Consider the following 21446-nt stretch of genomic DNA (forward strand, 5'->3'; position numbering starts at 1 on the left):
CTCACATACTGTATGTGCCATATGGGGGATTCTTTTTTGCACGAGGAGTGGTATTCTTAAATGTGATGTGCTAAACATATTCCCTCTTAGCCATATGTTGGAGAAAAAAGTGTAGAGGGAGAACTGTGTAATTAGTGCTGATGATGTCTGAGTATGCATGAGCAGGATAGTAGCCTACAGCATCACAAACAGATTATCCTTGACGCGCAACTCTATTAGGCATATTTAGAAGCATGTTGACGGGAACTACATCTAATAGCATTGGCTTCTAAATTAAATGTCCCAATAATTGGCCAGTGTGCTATGAATCTAGCTGGAAAGGCACTGCAATCTGGTTCTTTAATTGGACATCAGAAATGTTCTTTTTGTTTCTTTTACAAGTCCTAATATTCAGTCTTCAAACACAACTGCTCCTCTCACCCCCTTTAAAGGCAGACAACAGTTTAATAAGCAAAGAAAAGAGTCCAGAGCAGCTTCTTTATGGAGCTGTTTTTATCAGGAGGAGCAAAGTTTCATGGGATATACAGCACGGCGTATTGGATTAAATAGCATCATATATATACTGATGATGCACTCACAGTTATTTCAGTATAGGCGACAACTACACAGAGAACCAAAAGTAAACAGATTTGCATCTGATTGTGTTGTTGACTGACTCCCCCTGCCCTTGTTGCAGAGCAAACTTAACCCACTGAATGTGACTCCTGCCATCCGGGCCGTGGACATGGACAGAAACATACAGCCTCCGTCAGACAGACCTAACATCCTTTACTACATCCTGGTTGGTAAGTTCATCACGTCTCGATTGAGTCTACATTCATTGACTTGGGTGTTCATCCCGGTGTTCTTGATCTTATCTGTAAGTGCACTGAATCCAAATCTGTGAATGTTCTTGTTGTTTATCACAGGTCATCCAGTCACATATCCAGAGTATTTCTCCCTGAACAGAACCACTGCAGAGCTGCGTGTGCTGCAGCCGATCAGCAGGGACTTGTATCAAAGGTTCACGCTCATCATCAAGGTAAACAATGGAATTCAGAATCAGTGTAAGTTTATCTTTATCAAAGGTTACAGGACTTCACCTATAATGTTGTAAAACTAGAAGAGTGCAGATCTCTACCAGGTTAAATTCCCCTTACCCCTTCCAAGAGTTGAATCTCACTCAGTTTCCTACCAGCCCTGTTTTTGATAATAAACATCAATTCTTGTAGAATGTTTCATTTTATTTCAGTGTTTTTTTGTTTCTTTTTTCTTTTCACATTTAGTTTAGACAGGAAAATCTGCTGGTGTGATATAACTGTCAACAGTCTGCAGATGCTCTGGTTGAAAATGAGACCAAACTTTTCTATGTATGTCCATTTTTAAGTCACATCAAAAGCCAAAATATGGCCTCCAACAGACTAAGCCAGGTTTGCTTTTAGCTTAGCCAATTGCTGGAAATGCCTTGCTATATAACTGAGGCAGTTTTTGATTACTGACAGCCCCTACCAGCCAGAGGAGTGTGTAGTCAGCATTCATTGACAATATCAATAGAATAGAATGGCTATTTCAGAAATTGTGAATCACTCCAACTATGAGAAGTCCTTGAGCATACAATCATAAATGTGCACAAAAGGTATTAGGCTGATTGGTCCAGTAATATGACAGATTAGCAGTGGAGGAACAGACAGACGGACCGATACACACAAGAACAAACACATGAGTCCGCCTCCTTCTCCCTTGAAACAATAAAACGCTTTTGAGTGCAAATCTACTTAGAAATTGGAATCTTTTATTTATTATAGGTACTTTTTTTCTGCATCGACAGAATTGGCAAAATTAAAACTGATTTAAAGTCATGGAAATCCATTGGCTAAAATATGAAAAACCTGCATTTACTGATACTGATGGAGCTCGAATGTCTTTATCAGGGTTCAGCCCAAGGTAAAATATTGATTATCCTCCTGCCTCCGCATTAGGTCAACAAAGTTTTCTTAAACAGTCATCTTTTTAATATGCTTGCGCCACATTAAGGTAAACTCCTATCTAAAGAACTTAAGCATGCACCCTTACCCACTCCACCTAGATAACCTCAGTCCTGAAGGCCATTAACCTTATCTTCAGCTGCTTTGGAGATGGGGGTGAAAAAGATGTTATGATTTATGGACTTAACAGGAGGAAAGGCTGCTGCGCTCTCATGAATCCTAATTTCAAGCCGAGTCAGGGATTGCCTCGATTCTGCTGGTGCAGAGCAGCAGTGCAGATGAACTTTCCATCCACCCATCACTAACCTCCAGACACCTCTGAGCACTGTGTAACCTGCTGTTTACCTGGATAGCTGGGGAGCGAAGAGATGAGAGGAAGAGCTGATTTCCACAAGAGGAAGAAGGGGAAGTAGATTGATCATATGAGAGGCATTATGCATGTCTTCGGTAAGATTGTGCACCGCTAGGAGAAGGGAGAGAGTTCAAAGGGGAAGTAGGAAAACACCAAGATTGATAGAGAGATGTGTGTGGAGGTTGGCCTTATCTACCTGACTCGTAGAGAGAGGGAGGAACTGTTGCTCAAGGACTCCAAGGGGCAGGAGAGTGAGAATTAGACTTGGGTATCTTGAGAGCGCTCTGGTGCTGCACAGTATGTGGTGCACATAGCTAATGCTTCAGGAGATTAAAAAAAAAACAGCCAGTGAGGGAATGAGCTGCAGCATCTCAAGCATATTTTGAAAACACATCTGTTTTTCTTTAAAAGTCCAGAACCATATCCACCAGGGTGACTAGGATGAAATGAAGACAAGTGACAAAGGCAGATGGAGATGGGGAAAAATATTCTGGTTAAATAGAAAATGAAAGTAAAAAATATGCAGTAGGACACTCTAAGGATGATGGAGTCAGGACAGGAGAACCAAGACTGATAAACAGTGAATCTCCTGCACACCTGTGTGTTGTAGCAGTGGAGCGCAGGTCATTTAGCACTGCCTCGTAGAAATAGGGACAGCGCTAAAGAGCCAAATCACCAGGGAACACTGTAATCCTACACCCTGTCTTTTTCTCCCTCAGACAAAAATGTGTGTGCGTATGTCGAGTAAAAGAGAGAACATCCAGGCACACACACTTGTCTGTCAATGACAGCACTTTTCCCTCAGGTGTTTGTGTGAGCAGATTGGATCTTTGGGTCAGCGCAGCGTGGGTGTTCTTTATTATCTCTCAGATAAGGGGAAAAGGTAGACGATGTTTGGGAAAGATAGGCATTGCTATGGCAATAAAAAGTGGAGTGAAACTCAACTTGTGCAAAAACTGTAAAGGTGAGTAGCAAGGGGTCTGCAGTGATAAGATATACACACACAAGACAATGCACAAGTTTTTTGGCTCCAGCACTTTACTATTTAGCAGTGGAACCATATAGCCCTTACAATCGGCACTCTGCAACACAGGCCCAGTGAAATCGAGCTAATGTGCAGAATTAGTTCCAGGTCATGGCTTATACTGATGTTGCTTCACTCCCCCTCTCCATCTGTATTTTCAAAGCCTTAATGTTTCTGAAGCACCCTGTGTGGGAGCCAGTAGCGACATATGTGCTCAGTTGGGGAAAGACTGCAGTGACAGCCAGACCAGACCACATTCATTTGGTTTGGTCTCGCTGGGCTGGTGTCAGGCACAAGCCGGGTTAAAATACAGCCTCTTCAGGATTTTGTACAGTTTGAACAGCTGGGACAACACACAATGTGATCTGTGGCGAGGTACTGTGCTACTTAAGCAGTCATGTCACCTGCCGACTGCGCTGGGAAATGAAGGGAAATGTTTACGTTCTGGTGAATGTGCGATACAGTTTGATACGTGTTCCACTGTACGTGACTCAAATACGAACTTGCTCTGGGAGTCAACATTTCACTTGTGCATTCTAAGGAGTGTACAGCACTGGGAATTCATGTATCAGCAGGGTTGTAACATTTATTTTGTCCAATTACACTGCATTCTCTAGTATTTTGTAATATTTTATAACTTAAGAAAATATTCATGGAGTTTTCTGAGAATATTGCTGGTTTTCCCAGGAACAGACTATTACCGGATTCATTTTAACCTTAATATCTACTCTGACATGTAATGTGACATTTAAATTGGTTGTGTTCCACGGTTGGATGTTAAATGTTGGAGAAAGATTAACATGCAGAAGACACACATAAGTGTTAAGTGGGTTTCTGGGATTTTGTCATACCAGATTGTTCCACAGTTCATTCAAGCTTTTGGGCAAAGCAGAGACACTGTGCTGTACAGAAACACACAAGTTTCAGCTCAATTGAGTTTGAGCAATCATTAATGGAGACAGACCCCCCTGAAAAGAAATGCTAGTACCCTCGTTTACTAGTTAATTGGTCAATTCTGGCACCGGCTTGGCGAGTAATATTTCCATCGAGCCTCCTTCTATCATTGGTCACCCATTCGGCGGAGCACCAAGAGCCACTAATTACTGCCTCTCTCCGACAAATGATGGTATTTTCGTTAAGTGCTCTTGTAATTACTAAGGCCTAATCCTAAGTGGACCCCTGATTAAATTTAGTCAATGTAGCTTTTTGTAATTGAAATGACACTTCGAGAAATTATGCCTTTCTGTCCCCGAGCCTGCAATAGAGTTGGGACAGCATAACTCTTGAGTTTGTAACTTTCATCATCCAACTCATTATTAGAACTTCTTAATGAATTTCCAGCAGACTGGTTATCAGTTTTTTTCATTAATGTAGACTTCCTGAAAGGCTTGTTGGTATTTGACACACATAGTTTGACTTTCTCTCTCTTTTTTTGTTTCTGTCAGGCTGAACAGGACAACGGTCACCCCCTCCCAGCCTATGCTGACCTCATTATCGAAATCCTGGATGAGAACAACCAGGCACCATATTTCCAGTTTGCAACCTATCAGGGCTATGTGAGTGAATCCTCCCCAGTGGGAACGACTATCTCAGCAAGCGCCAACCTCACCGCCCCCCTGGGAATCATCGCTCTGGATAATGACATTGAGGAGGTAGAAAGAAAGGGCCTTTTTTGTGCTATGCTGACTGTTGCTTTCACTGTACACATGTCCACCCATGCATATGTGCATACAAACAAGCACTTAATTACATATTGATTGAAGGTCCACATTTATTCATGTTTTTTTGTTGTGCTCCACAAAAAGCGACACTTTCATTCTTTTGCTGTATTTTTCTTCCTGTTATAGCTGGATCCTGGCGATACACCTGTAGGTATGGGGGGTTGCTTTAAGATGCAATGGCACACACACACACACACACACACACATACACACACACACACACACACACACACACACACACACACACACACAGACACAGCGTGTAATATAGGGATGTCCCGATCAAGTACTTTCCAGCTAATTTCTAATTTGAGTCGCTTTAATATTTAGTATCTTTCGATGTAGAGATTAATCCAATATTTATGTTTTTTTCTGCATAATAGGGCTGCACTATGCACACTGCACAGCTTAGAGTAGACGTTCATTTATATCAGTAAAGCCAATTCAATTAAGGGATTCGACTGCTTAACAGCTCGGCATTAAACCTGCATCACGGCTTTAATTGGGTTTTTGCAATATTTAATGCAAAGTATCCCTCAGTGTTTTCTCTAATATCTTTGCAGAGAACAGTGTCAGTGTGTGGTCTTTGAGGCGGGAAAGTTGGAGAGGATTTAAAAACTTCTCTTTAAAACCACCTAAACAAAATGAAGTTTAAACACATTTGTTTTTTATTTGTTTGGTTTATGTGAAAAGTATTTGCTTGCTCGCTGCCAGTCTGAATGTCATTAAGGGGAAACTGACATCTGCTGTATATATTGAAATGGAGCTGCTCTGACAGCTGCTATACCTGGAGCACAATACTTTACAATAAACAAAGGATCAGAAGTGGATAGTCTTCATAACACCAATCCTGTTCCATTAGAAGGCCTTAATTGACTTGAACCCTACTCTGCAAATTGACTCGGGACATCCCTACTGTTAATTCATGCATCCCTTTGCAAAAAGTAACAAAAAACTAAGAGCACTCATCACTGCTGGAGACATTCTAAATAACAATTTGTGGGCTTTCCAGAGATTTTGCAACAGCAGAAATTATATGTTTCATCTCAAACTTTCATAAATGATGGATTAAATGCTATGCAGGTCTCCGGTAATGACAGGTGTGTGGATTAACGAGCTGATGCATTGACTTTTCTATCCTAATGGAATTGTGTGTTTGGAGTGTTTTGCTGTGCTGCGTTCTTCTTCTTTCTATGCAGATGGATGTTTTTGCAGTGGTTTCTGCAGTTATTTTAGTTAAAAAATGCAATTATTCTCTATTCATTCGTCCTTTATTCTCTACTCTTTTCAAAGGAATTGTATTTTTATTTTATGAATTGATTGCTGTGTGTGTAGTTAGATGAAAGGGGTGTTTTGGCATGTTTTTTTTTGTTCGACACATTTAGCAAAGTGTGTGATTGTGTGGGTGCATGTGTTCATCAACCATAGCCGAGAACACTTTAAATTCCATCAGACTCCTGACTGCGCTGATGGATTTATGTTTTAAATGGGTGAAAAACACACTGTCACACACACTCAGACAAAACAAATGAGTACTACCTTTAGTTCATCTTTCAAAATATCCCTTCACTCAGTCTTTAGGGAAGATTAACAAATCAAAGTGGAGTGGAAACAGAGATAACAAAATCAATAAGCCACCCAGTCCTGATGTTTACCAAACTCTCTTAAGAGGACTCATTGATGGACGTAAATCGAAGCCGTCTCGCAGCAGTGGACCACAGTCAACTCAAGGTTCATTTATTAGCACAGTCTAACCTCAGCAGTGAAGGCACATCTTTGGTAAATGGCTCTTTTTAAAAATGTTTTCCGGCGTATTTAGCACCTAGAGTTTCTAAACAAAAAACCTTTTAACGACTGCTAATGCAGTCAATATTATTCTGTAGAAAGGAACAGAGGCTATAATAGCTATACAATGTTTCAGAAGATATAATTTCCTCTGTACCTGTCTTTATTGATACTATCATGTCAGAAATACATTGTTTTCTGGTGCTGTCCTCAGCTTCCCCGCCATTGTTTTCTAAAGACAGATGAGGGACCTGCCAGCAGATTACTTTTTCAACTCTTTGGCAGATCAAAATGTACTGTTTGATAGGTTTTCTCAGCCCCACAGCTGAGGCCTTGGAAAGGAATGATGAAACACTCATGTCACCATGGTAACATGTTTCTTTTTGTATGTCTTTCTGTTGGAAGACAAAAGACCCCATGGTGAAGATTACCCTGGATGACTACACGACGATCTTCGGCCTGACCCCAACTGGGATAATCCGCTACCTGAAGCTGATCAAACCTGTGGACCGGGAGAAGCAGATGGCCTATTCTTTCACGGTAGGCCTCGGACTCAATGAGCGATCTGCAAGACATCATCAAAGCCCTGTGACCTACATCTCCCATTCTGTGTATATTAATAGAAGTCACAGGTTAGCTCTATACCAAGAGGCACTTGCAGATACAAAGCTGACCTGACACTTTTAGAGCAATATGACCTTTATCAGTGGTCAGATATGAAGTAAAGAATAACAGTCTGTTCACTTGAATTTACAAATTTCCATCCAAAGGTGAACCAAAAGGTACATCAGACCTATATAGTTGAAGAAAAAAAAACACTTCTATCTCATAGTAATCTCTTATATTAGACAACTACTGTTTATCGACAAAGCGCAGGAAAAAAATGTCACGCCATTTTGAGAAACCAAAGGTAGCACTTACAAAAAAAAAATCTGCTTCTTGCTAAGGCATTGGAGGATGAACAGGCGATTTTGTGTGGTGCAGCAGTGATGCAGGCACTGTGCCGGACCGTTGTGGTGAAGGGGGAGCTGAGCCAGAGGGCAAACCGTCTGTCTGTTTTCTAGTCTATCTACGTTCTGACTCTCACCTATGGTTTATGAGCTTTGGGTAGTGACCAAAATAATCAGATCAAGGAAGATAGCAGCCGAGTCTCCTCTAGAAGACAGCTAGGCTCAGTTTTAGGACACAGGGTGAGGAGCTCAGAGTAGAACCGCTTCCCCTTTGTGTCAAAAAAGTGGGAGTTTAGGTGGTTTGGACATCTGATCCGGAGGCTTCTTGGTTACCTCCCATACAGAGGTTTTCTGAGCACAGGGATGGATTACAATGCAACTTTGAACTTTGCAAATAAATCCCAAGCAAATTAAGAAACACTTTACCCAAAAGTAATTAAAAACTGAACTGCTTTTCTGTTACTACTGGCGATATTAGCACATACTGTGTAAATTGGTTGTTGTAAAGCAACTATAAAGTTGTGAAGCATTTCTCTACTTGCCTGCGTCTTCTGTTTTTGCAGCACACATCTATACGTCCCTTATCTACTGTCAAATTGATGAATGTGTTTCCTAATTTGCTCTTATCCAGTTTGTTTGACTCTCAGCCACCATAGACTTCAAATACACATCTATAGAAAATTACAGTAAAGATAAAACCTGCTTACAAATCATTCAAGAACTCAAGCAAACATTGTGCAAAGATTTCCAAATGTGCTTTTAAGATGTTGCGATTGTGGCTATGATAAATTTGCTCTGGTTTAGAATTTGACATGAGGAAATGACAACCTATACTGTATAACTTTTAGTTTATACAGCTCACATAAATATATTGAATGTCATTTGTTTGTTGCAATCCCCTGATCTAACTTACAGCAAGAACATGTATAAGCAATTTCCCCACTATTCCTTTAAAGAGACTATTGGACTGTTGGAACGCTCTAATCCTGTAATATGAGCTGGTTCAGTGTCACTGAACTCAGCAGCTACCTTCATGTTCCATTAAGATTCTGAAGTGTTACTCATAATCTTTATGATGTTTTATTAATCTTCTTGCTGCATGTTGTTTTTAGCGGGCTGATTCAAGTTTCTGTTTTACCCTGTTTTACACTATCGTTGACATTCTGGTTTACCAAAGTGACTTGTTTCTGCGCTGCTCTGAGGGATTGCAGCATCTTGGGAAATATAGAAGCTTGCTCCATCTAGGGGTATTCTCCTGGATTAGAGAGTCTCAGCAAACCAACAGTGAGCTCTGTGGGAATGGTTCCCTGGAGAGTGCAGGCGATTGTGAGCAGGGAGGATTTGGATCACTGTAGATTCAGCTCTAATGCTGGGTTGGGTTGGGTTGATTTGGACACCAGCAATTTCTGAAAGCACAATGTGTGTATTGTGTGTGTAGAGTATCTATTTACCACTTCAATTTTTGTCTGGTGTATTTTTCTCTCTTGTTTGGCATAGTATTTCAAATTCTGGTTTTGCCTTTTTGTTGAAGGTAAAAAAAAAAGCTTTTAAGCTCGGGTTCCATTCTGGCGACACATTACAGCGAGAGTTGAGAGTGTCCCCGCAGTTTGCAGTGGAGACTGTTTAATACAGCTCTTAAGAATGGTTTCTGTATTTAATGTTAGATTTAAAGGAGAAATCCCAGTGTTGCCAGCAGCATTGTCCTCTCTACAGTATCTCTCTGAAACACCCTCCAGGTCAGGGTTTCACTCCACAATGAAAGTCGATGCTCATTGCCTGCTGAATACTGTAGTGGGTGTCAATGAATATTTTTTTCAGAAACCTGCTGCACTTTAAATGCTCCTGGTAGGTATGAATCATTTCATCCTAAAAAAAAGTGTGTCAGTCTCATGTGCTGGTATACGGTTTTACCATAAACTACCAATGGAAAATTATCACATTTTAAGGTGATTATTGCTATTTCTGAAGGAACCATGAACCCAGCACAGCGCTGCTGACATCACTGGCAGTTTGATTTCATGTTTTCACCTTTTTACTGGTCAAACAAAGACAGTAGTGACCACAGCATGGTCAGTGAATTAAGCTCCTACCGTGGCCATGACTTGCTACGCTAACTGTTAGTAATGCAGAGATGGTGTGTAGAGGAGAATTTGGTGCTGGAGCTTAATATAACTGTGAAACTGTTCCTCCATGTGCCTTTTTAAGTGATTTTAACTGTTAACACCTGGCAGGTGTCACTAAGTACAAATTCCTTGCACTCCAGAAAGTCTTAGAGACAGGTGTGCTGGACCATAAACTGAATTTCATCAAAGATTCATGAATTTTGAAAAATGGTGCATAGAATCTGCATTGCATATAAAGTAACACAAATTGAACCTCAGTGAAATGTGGTTACTTCGGGTTCCAAAAAAACGAGATGACGATACCTGAAATACCAAATTCATTTCAATTCAAGTCCACAAACCAATAGGTTACTGCCTGTGAAACTGACGCACAGCTAGTGTATACATGGATCAATCTCTTACTAGACTCATTGATAATACATTACATGCGGCACATGCTACTAACATGAACTAACAGGCTGTCTACAAAGGATGTGTTTAGCTGAATTTTACAGTTGTTCATGTCATGTAGGCTACATCTATTCGAACAAGTATGCTTTTATTTAAATCAATAAATCTGTTTACACAGGCTGTGTAACAGCTTGTGTTTCATTCACCCGAAGCATCTTTTTAGGCTTTAAGGGTATTTTCTTCTGTTTTACACACAACATCAGTGTATTTTGTTCTGCCAAAATGCAGCTGACCTACACTGCACTACTGTGCCTGAACAAATCCTGTGTAGATACTGATGGAGGACCGGAGCCGCTGCTCTACAACATCTGCACATGAGACATTTCATAACATGCCATTGTGTCCACATCTTACACAAAACTACCTCAATACAAGAGTCAGTCGTTTCTCTTGAACTCTAACTGATCTACAAGTCAAGCCATTGCATTTTGAATGAAAAGTCTTAATTATCTCGATTATTAGACATCACAAGTGAATGCAGTGCTCTCCGAGTTCTTGCTTAAAGCTTGTTAACATAATGTTTATTAGATAGTGGCACAGAGGCTTTGAAAGTTGTGCATTTTCTTTTCTGAAGATGGTATTATTGCAGAGATTGTCATTGAGAGAAATCTTTTCTTTGCATAAACGCTAGCATCAAATCAATTTTATAATTACTCTGCGTATCATAGACTGGAGGGAGAGAGAGCACACAGATCCAATTTAGATAAATATCAGCCTTCAATAATTATTATGTTTATGCTTTGTGTCAGTTCTTTCTGTTTGTGTGTGTCTGAGGGAGGAAGAGAGGGTTGAGAAGGCAGGCATCACATTGTTTACATCTGTTCTGTGCATGTATTTGTGCAGACACTTGTCAGCACGTGTATAAGACTGTAGGGTGTATACATACAGTTGTGATTACTCAGTCAATCCAAATCTGTGTTCTCCCTTTGCTTCCAAAAAGTATCTGGCATCTCTCTCTTGGGGCTGGCTGGAGAACAGAGACACTGTTTGATAGGAGAGAAAGTAGCTGCTGTCTGTCGTGTGTTATCATGTGTTTCTGTACAACACCTTCACTGCGAATGTTTAGCTGCTATTAAAGGCGCCCTCCTGAAGTACAACACAACGAGCGAGAGGCTTCATTTCAACGCAGAGTGCAAATTTTTGGCGAAAAGCAATTTCCTTTCGCAGAACCATGTGTTTCTTGCTGCTGCCACAGTTGTTGTTGGATCTCATATCTCTTACACTTCATTTGTTGTTGTACTCAGTCCATTTTCTTTCTCTCTGCCAAGTACTGAAGATCAGAGCTGCCAAGGACAAATAAACATGCAGTTTGCTCAGTTTGCAAACTGTCCTTTGGGCAAGCTTTATACAAGCTCTCTCTTCTCATCTCTCTAAAGGCCTATCCAACGTTAAGGGAATAAAAAATGCACATATACAAAGGCAAAGTGTAAGTAACTTAATGGCAGAAACATGTTGAAGTTTGACATGTTGTCTTATCAAAGCAAAACAGTCCTGAAAGCTGTAACAAAGAAAATCAATTCTCTGTGATTTATTTCAACAAGCAGACTCTGTTTACTTGCTTTCACTTTCTAAAGCTACAATATTTCTCTTTCTTGTCCTTACAGATGGTGGCATCAGATGGCGTCCAGCAGAGCATCCCAGTTACTGTCAACATCCTGGTCATTGATGCCAACGACAACACGCCCACGTTTGCTGAGGTCTCCTACAGCGTTGAAGTCTTCACAGACATGCAGCCCGGGGAAACTGTACTACAGGTAATCAATCCTACAATCATTCTCTCCCTCTCCTGCCGTTCTTTTGCTCTCTTGTTCTGCTGCTTTGCCTTACGCCACCATCTTTGTACCCGTTCCACAGGATCTTTCTCACACAATTCTTTCATGCTCAAAGTAAATAGCCACAACAACCCAGTGCATTATGTTGACAGGAGAACCCCTGGTTGGTCTCATCTGAAGTCACGACAGACAAGTTAGAGGGAATGTTTCTCTTTGTCCTCAGTGCACAGGCCCATGAAGCCTTTTACACAGCAGATCAGCTGCTATCATGACTGAAATTAATTCACTTTCACATTCTTAATGTAGTAGCCATCAGTGATGACCATTTAACAAACCTTCCCCTTGCATGAAACAGGTTTTAAGTTTTTTGTTTTTTTTTAGCATTTTATGGATTAGGGGAATTGTTTGTATGACATCATCAGGACACTGGCTTTAAAGAGGACCTATTATGCTCATATTAAGGTTCACATGCTTTACCATACTGCAGAGGGCTGCTGCACCTCTTTTCACCCTCTGTCACACTTGCACCTGTCTCTTTAAGCTACACTCCCAAAAAAGCCCAGTCTTCTCTGATTGGTCAGTGTGTCCAGGTCTTCTGCTCTCTGTGTCTTTGTATCATTAGAGAAAAGCACATGGCACCGCTACTCAGCCTTGGAGACATTGTTTGCCAGTGGACAAAATTTTAGCAAAACCACCCACCTGCATTTTTCCCTTTGACGTCCCTTTTACTGGACCACAAGAGTTCTTAGAAAAACTGCCTTGTGCAGGATTTAATGAAAAGATACAATTGTCATCATATAAGTCCAAATGACAACAGTGGCCTTCCTCTCTTGCAGGTGGAGCCAGTGGTAGAAACAGTAAAATGGAGTATAGCAGCAGCATTTTCTTCCATGAAAAATTAACAGCATCCATGACCAAGATCACAGGCTTCCCTGATGGTAGCATGTTGCTACATATAGCAGTGAATGTAATGTATGAACACTACAGAAACATGCCTGGAGCTTATGACCATATATAGAAGTTTGTCACAAGCTGACATTAGATACAGCCGAGAGTAGAAAGAAAACTGTTGGAAATGAAGTGTTCAGAATGTTTAGAGGGTTTGGATCACATGGTTTACTTGTAGGCCTACATACAATCTTAACTGTGAAAGTTTGATATCGTTACATTTTTTATGACAGAAAATAAGGAAACGTATAGTAGGTCCCCTTTAAAGTTCATAATTTTCTTTTCTATTCATAAATGCAAATATATACATACTAATATCAACTAAAGCAAGCTTTCATGCACATGCATGTCTAAGAACATGCATTGACACATATGTTTACACACAGTCTTTAAAATGTAAATCCATAACCCAATTCAGCGATATCTATTAATGTGGGGAGTTCCATCATTCCATTGTCTATTAATTGGTAGTCAGAACATGATCTTTTCGTCTTTCAGTTGATCTGTCCTCTCAGCACAGCCTCTCCAAAAAAATGTCAGGCGCTGAAAAAGGTCAAGTTTAATCTGTCTTAAAAACCAGCCGTTTCGCCCTCCCTGAAATGAGGCCAGGGGTCACAGAGTGTTTGGTATGACCGCTTAACCGATTTTTATAAGCCGTTTATGAGAGCTGCAGGCCCCCAGAGGATACTGCTGCTTATTTGATGCTACAGCTTTTACTCGCAACGTCCGGAGCATGAAAAAGGAGGTCTTGGCTTCGTGGATTAGAGTTTCAAGGCCTTAAAGATATAAAGCCAAGTACACCACAAGGGTTCATAATTACAAGCAGCGGGAGGTCCTAAATAATGGGCTGGAAGCAAATTGTGGCTGCTCAATTCATTTGATATCACTGCTGACTTCTTCCCTCCGAAAAAAAACCTTTATCTGGCAACTGTCTTTCCCCATCTGTGTAATCCAATGCAATATTAAATGGAATTAATTTTATCCAATCTAAACGTTATTGATCGTTAAGGTCACCCAACTACAATCACTAACAGTGGGGCTCTTGCATCATGCAGAAAAAGTTGGTCTGATTGTGATATCAGGAGCTTGTACACTTTCAGCTAAATGCCAACCATTTGTTCCTATCTTTACATGAAACAAAGGTCGCGTCTCTATTAGGTGATAATATGGCACCAAAATGGATTCTGCTGTGTATTTTCAACTTGACTGAAGTCAGCTACAACCCCCTACTGAGAAATATTTACTGCTTGACTGGTTCAGTAAGCATGTTGCTGGCAGCTGTGTTGAACTCCCACTGTAAACTACAAAGAATAGATATATCAACATATTATAATGTGCATCTGTCTCTTCTTGCAGTTGACGGCAGCAGATGCCGATGAGGGATTGAATGGTCTGGTGACCTATGAGATACTGGCTGGAGCCCAGGGGGACTTCGTCATTAGTAATCGCACTGGACGCATCACTGTGGCGCCTGGTGTCACTTTAACTGTGGGACGATCTTACGCACTGACTGTGAAAGCCTCTGACAATGCACCAGAGACCCAGAGAAGGTATTGGACACTAACTCTCTTTTTGTGTGGGATTTCTTGCTGTGATCAGATGGTTGAACAGTGGGCACAGCCTTTTTTTTCTGCTTTCAGAGGCGGGACCATTTCATGATGTCCTGGACACTTTAAGATATCTGAATGAGAATGGGTTCTATGGGTGCCCATGAGTCATGAGACATGCACACCTTATGCTAATCACATACAGTTTTTCTCATGCAGTGCAAAGTGTCATTTTCCCCTATTGTATTTAAACATTTCTGCAGACTGGGGTCCTTAAACATTCTTCAGGAATTAAGGAGCACCACACACACACACACACAAACACACACCACCTAATTCTCTATTAAAGGGGACAGAATGTAAAGGGCTAAGGGTTAACAGATGTCTACATCAGTATAATAAAGGGTTTGTTATTTCAGTGTGACTGCTACAATGTGCATTTCATTTATTTTGTGCAGTTCAATACTTAAACAGATTTGTTCCTATGCATATGCAGTTTCATTTTTGTACCTCTTTAGCGCTGCATGGAAATAGCATCATGTGTTGTTTTACAACAACAATTACAGTTTAATTCAATATGCTCTCATACTGATTCACAAGTTAGATTCTGAATGACATGGAAAGTTTTCTCTGGTCTGAATTATGAAGAAATAACATTTCTCACAAGCTGTTGTGATTGAAAAAACAGATGGCCCTGTTCCATTTAACAGTGAAAAGAATCTCGTACAAGATGTTTCGTACATCGTTTCCTCTTTATCTTGTGATTAAAAAGGAGGGAATTCATTTTGTGCAAAGGCAAATGATATCAAATCAGAGTAAAAGATAATATATTTGGGGATGGAAGAGCTCGCCTCTTTGATTTCTTCAAGTAAAACAAAGTCAAGTATTCAAACTGGCCAGGATTTAAACAAGCTTTTCAGGCTACCAGTTGGCATAATGACACAATGTATCACGCAAAAAGGTTATTGCACGTCAGATCAACTGCAAATACATGTGTATATGTACCTTTATAGCAATTCAACAGGAGATTTCTCACACAATCAATTAATAAATCATCAACACAGTCAGTTCTATTTTCATGTGCTGCTGTGAACAAACAGGCACACTTAAAGCAAGCAGGTTTTCTCTCATGAACAACAGGTTTGTATTGGTTTGACACTAAGGGATTTGAGAAGAAACATTCATAATAACATTGTGAGCCAGATAAAGCGCACACTCAAAAGTAATGCACAAAGGTCTGTTTAGCTTTTTCCCTTTTCTCCAATGAAAACTCAAGATGTTTGACGTGGGATTATATATATATTATATTATTCTTATGCTGTGGGCAAGGTACTTTTGTACAGCTAAACAGGTTGTCAAGGACAAACTGGAGCTGTCAGTGGGCTGATGTGTGCTTTTCATTCTGCCAGGAGCTCCATCACTACAGTGTACATTGAGGTCTTGCCTCCCAACAACCAGAGCCCCCCACGCTTCCCCCTCCTCACCTACAACGTGGAAGTCAGTGAGGCCATGAGGATCGGAGCGATATTGCTCAATCTACAGGTGAGTCACTGATCCATAAATCACACACACACATTTTACATGCAAATGAGAAAATGTGGAATTTAATGAGGCATTCAGTGTGATGCTACAGCTTGTTGATATTCTTATTACATTGTTACAGTGTATTCTAGTTTGAAGCAGCAACACATGTTCCCCCTTATCTCTCACAGTTCACTCTCCAGCATACAGTATGATCACTTTTATTCCACTCTAGCATCCTTGTTGCTCAGCTGTCATACCTTATAGCCTTCTACTTTAATGGTGCTATTTGATCTTCAAGGCTCTGCTTTTCTTTTCCTCCCCACAGGCCACAGACAGAGAAAACGACCCGATCACATACCGCATTGTGAGTGGGGATGCCCAGGGGGTCTTCAACCTCTCTGAAACGTAAGTCCAGTTTTTATTTCAATTATAGCCGGACCCCATAGGGTATTTCCATCAAGGCCTACTTGAGATAAAATTATGGTTTGGGATGGATAGATGGATGAGAGGCTTGTCATTGCTGATCTGAAGTTCTTTTGATAACATGATTATTAAATAAAAATAGAAATCACAAGTTTGAAGTCCTTCTTGGGTCTGCATGAGTTTCTTCCTGGTTTCCTTTAACAAAATTCTGGTTATTGTGTAGTAGTGATGACAGAAATTTAGTAGGCAAAAACAATTTGAGTTAAATTCCACAATTCTTCATACACAATTTGATACCACGGTAAAAAACAAAACAAAAACAACAACAAAAAATCCCATTTAAACTTCCTGATTGCCAGAGACCATATGAAATATCTGGATGTTTCATTCTTCCTGAGCATCCTTATTAGTTTATTGTTATCCAGGTTTATCATACTGTCTCTCAGGTGGTCATTCTGAGTTAGTACAGCCTTAATTACATATGTAACTGTAGTTTTGCTGTCAATTTCTTTCCACTACTTTTTTTTTCCAGTTGCAGAGCAGAGATAAAGGTGCAGTCATGAAGCGATGAAGTTCACTAACGTGTTGCTCTTGCTTATATCAACTGCTCTGTACGTTTGTAGAAACATGAAGGCAGCTGATTTTCAACCGTGGTGTTCTTGTCAGGATTTAGGGGAAACTTAGTCCAATCTCACTCCATGCCACGATGCGCCATCCACCAGCAGGTGAGCGGGAAAGCTCCAGTCGCTGCTGCATGGATGAACACTGGGCAACCCTGGTTCCCTACGGTACAAGCGGTGCTAAAAGAATAGCTAAAGTAGCGTATAGCGTTTTCAGGTTTTAGACATAGACTTGCTACCACAGTATAGGGTTTTCTGACATCCCTGAATTTGAGACTTTCAATATTTTTTTTGGGTGTGAATGTATTTATCATTTCCTCTGCCAAGGAGGTTTTTAGGTGGTTTGTTTGTCTGTAGGATTACAGAAAAACTACTGAGCCAATTTTCATGAAATCTAAAAGAAGGAAACACACATTTACGCTTGTTGTGCAACCAAATCAGGGGGCAGATACAATAAATACTCTTCAGTTGGTTAACAGTATGAGCTGGGGCATTTGGCTTTGGTGAGGTATATACTCTCCAAGTGCCTATCAAGTTATAATATAGTTGTACAAGGGCACTCTTCAAACTCTGACATCAGTGTTGTTTTTCGAATCATCAGGAAAAAGCTGTTGGATACAGTGTCTGGTTCATCATAAAGAAAAGGGCAGCTCATCTATGAAAGTATTCAGACAAACAGTAATAATACGTTGTTGAGACACAGTGTTCTTTGCTTTACTGTGATGTCCATGGAAGAGGCCCTTCAAACGAACAAGGCAGGACCCGACTGTCATCATTAGCCTCCATCTGATGATATAGACTGCCAGAGCGAGTGATGGTGGAGGGCCAGACAGAATCAGAGGAGGAATGATTGTGATGGTAGGGAGGAGATGCTGACTTGCCCATTATTGGTTCTGGCTGATTTATGAGCCAATACATGACTTTGTTTTATGAACACTGGCGCTGGCTGCTGGCGCCAACAAGAATCCCAATGAACCAAGTTGAAAAGCACACCTGTTTACACTGACTGGCTGCTTTGGCTGGTTATTTGTGTCCATGGTGCCAATGTTCTAGTCGAGTTAAGTCAATTGTATCTGTATAGCCCAAAGATCACCATTCACCAATTTGTCACTGTCACTAAATAAAAAGAGATGCACTTTCTGTCAAGATTTAATAGATTCAAAAAGGAAAGAAAACTCAGAAAGAGCAACATAGTAGGGGAAATTGACAGAAACAAATATAGTATAGTAACTTATGGGCAAATAAAAAGCAATATTAGGTGAATAGTGTGCAAATATATGCAATATGAACACAATTCTAGCTATATATTTTCCCATATAAATCTCTCTTATTTTTAACCTTTTTAAAATGTTTTCTTTTTTTAACAGTTGGTCGACTTATTTGATTTTTTACATTCCCATCCGGTAGAGCAGGTGGCAGTATGCAGAACATAATTATCCAGTAAACACAAGTTATTCAATCTAACAGCAGAAAAATCTCTGCTAAGAACATTAAGAGACTTTTGTATGTTGTGCCAGTATTCTTTTGAAGTCCCAGTGTTGACAGGTATGGGTATGATTAGGTGAAAAGGTTAAGCCCCTTTATATATTTCATCAGAATATCATTTATATGCAAGTAAGCTGGAAAAAAACAAAAACAATGATAAACAGAAATTGAGGAGAATATGTCAGAGCGACCAGAAGCTGATAGGCAGAGCTGACTTGTAACTCAGCAGAACTCTGTGGAAATAATCACACAGTATAAAACTTTATGTGATAGCTAGTTCTCTTCAAGTCTTCTTTCCTCTTTCTCTCCTGCTCAGCTTCTCTGCTGTCTGACAGAAGACGGCGCATAAAACACCAAATATATCTTGAGAGAAAACGGCCTCCAAATGTCTTACCCTACCTCTCATAATCAACCCACCTCACTCAAGCACTGGGCCAGAGGAACAAAAAGACATGAAATATTTAAGCGGTCAGTGCTTTTTTCCCCCTTAAATAAGCAAGAAAATATGGAGGGAAGAGACGTGGGGAGACTGGAAATGTAGGACCCTGCCAGACACGTTTCTCACTAATTGATTAAAGCCTCTTTTGTCTGCATCCTCAGTCTCCCGGCTATGCAAGGGCAAGCTGTGTTGCAGCAGTGTGTCCCTGCCTTTTGTTTACTCTTACTCTGCTCCACTGTTAACATTGTTTGTTTTGTGCAAGGATGTGTACTTTATGTTTTAATCAGGGTAACGGTGAGCAAAAACATAGTGACACAATTAAAAGACGGGAAACCGCTATTGTTGCTGATGTAATCTCTTGAACCAGATATGAGAGAAATAGATACATCATCTCCATTAAGGAAAACATATTGCAATCTCATCACAAGCAACCTAGAAGTATAATAACTTCAAGTAGGTGCAGATTTAACACATGATGAATCAAAGAATGATAAGCTGGTATGCTTGATGAGTGGGTAGCATACAGAGCCCTTCTTCACACCCTCATTTTTAAGCCCTTCAGAACTCCAATATGATTCAGTGAAGAGATTTTCGCATTGCTGCATGTTCAGTTCGAGGCTACATATGGGGCTGGCTCAATCCAGCTATTATGAATAATGAGCTCTCCAGTCTATAACTCCACATAAATGGGGCAGGTTCTCCCGAGGGAAGAGGTGGGAATGCTTTAGATTCACTCACCATTATGGTAGTAAGCAGGGCGCACACTCCAATCAGCAGCTCAGAGTCTGTCAGCCACCAGGCACTGTATAGAGAGCATTCAGTAACGACATACTAACCGGCAGAGACAGGATCACAGTTCATGCATCATAAAAACATCTCAGGTGCTTCTAGTGGAGTCCCAGGTCAGGTGGGACTGATGATCACTTAAGACGTGTCACATAATCAGTGTACAGTACTAAGTTATTTTGAATATTAGTGTCAGTGTCAGTTTGGACCAAAATAATATAATTTGATCAAATAAAATCAATCCAAGATGTAATCAAGTACAGGAAATGTATGCCAAATCAGATTCCGCAACAGACTTGTCAGTTTATGTAAACGATATCAACGACTACTCATGATCATGTTATGCCCCAGTCTAGGGGCCTAGACCATACAGTAGTGTTCAAAATAATAGCAGTCCAATGTGACTAACCAGATTAATCCAGGTTTTTAGTTTATTTTTACTGCTACATGGCAAACAAGTTACCAATAGGTGCAGTAGATTCTCAGAAAACCAACAAGACCTAACATTTGTGATATGCACGCTCTTAAGGCTGTGCAACTGGGCAATTAGTTAAAAGGGGGGTGTTCAAAAAATAGCAGTGTGGCATTCAATCAGTGAGGTCATCAATTTTGTGAAAAAACAGGTGTGAATCAGTTGGCCCCTATTTAAGGATGAAGCCAGCTTGTTGAACATGCATTTCTCTTTGAAAGCCTGAGGAAAGTGGCTAGTTCTAGACATTGTTGAGAAGAACAGCGTACTTTGATTAAAACAGTTGATTGGAGAGGGGAAAACTTATAAAGGGGTGCAAACAATTAAAGGCTATTCGGCTAAAATGATCTCCAATGCTTTAAAATGGAGAGCAAAACCAGAGACACGTTTCAGAAAACGTAAGACAACCATCAAAATGGATGGAAGAATAAGCAGAATGGCAAAGGCTCAGCCAATGATCAGCTCCAGGATGATCAAAGACAGTCTGGAGTTACCTGTAAGTGCTGTGACAGTTAAAAGACGTCTGTGTGAAGCTAATCTATTTACAAGAATCCCCTGCAAAGTCCCTCTGTGAAAAAAAAGGCATACACAGAAGAGGTTACAATTTGCCAAAGAACACATCAACTGGCCTAAAGAGAAATGGAGGAACATTTTGTGGACTGATAAGAGTAAAATTGTTCTTTTTGGGTCCAAGGGCCGCAGACAGTTTGTGAGACGAGCCCCAAACTCTGAATTCAAGCCACAGTACACAGGGAAGACAGTGAAGCATGGTGGTGCAGCATCATGATATGGGCATGTTTCTCCTACTATGGTGTTGGGCCTATTTATCACATACCAGGGATCATGGATCAGTTTGCATATGTCAAAATACTTGAAGAGGTCATGTTGCCTTATGCTTATGAAAGTATATCCTGGCAAAATATACAGAAATTCACTAAAAAACCTATACTGACTGGGGCAGTATCCAAAGACAGGGCTGCTCCCTTTAAATATCAGAGTTTTCTCCATCCAATTCGGACGAAAGTCCTCTGGTTGCGTTGCACTGAGAGAAGTGAAAGTATATC

At 40.4% G+C, this 21446-nt stretch overlaps 1 protein-coding gene across 1 annotated transcript in view; it reads left to right on the forward strand.

Moving 5' to 3' along the window:
- pcdh15a (protocadherin-related 15a) overlaps nt 1–21446 on the forward strand; it is a 264071-nt gene that overhangs the window by 141729 nt on the left and 100896 nt on the right. Inside the window, exons 11-18 of the mRNA XM_059358970.1 lie at nt 677–785; nt 909–1021; nt 4786–4992; nt 7252–7386; nt 11974–12123; nt 14446–14639; nt 16046–16178; nt 16486–16565. Of these exons, the coding sequence (XP_059214953.1) occupies nt 677–785; nt 909–1021; nt 4786–4992; nt 7252–7386; nt 11974–12123; nt 14446–14639; nt 16046–16178; nt 16486–16565 (1121 nt within the window). The remainder of the gene's footprint in view (nt 1–676; nt 786–908; nt 1022–4785; nt 4993–7251; nt 7387–11973; nt 12124–14445; nt 14640–16045; nt 16179–16485; nt 16566–21446) is intronic.

The sequence above is a fragment of the Centropristis striata genome, chromosome 20 (assembly GCF_030273125.1).
Source record: "Centropristis striata isolate RG_2023a ecotype Rhode Island chromosome 20, C.striata_1.0, whole genome shotgun sequence".
NCBI lineage: Eukaryota > Metazoa > Chordata > Actinopteri > Perciformes > Serranidae > Centropristis > Centropristis striata.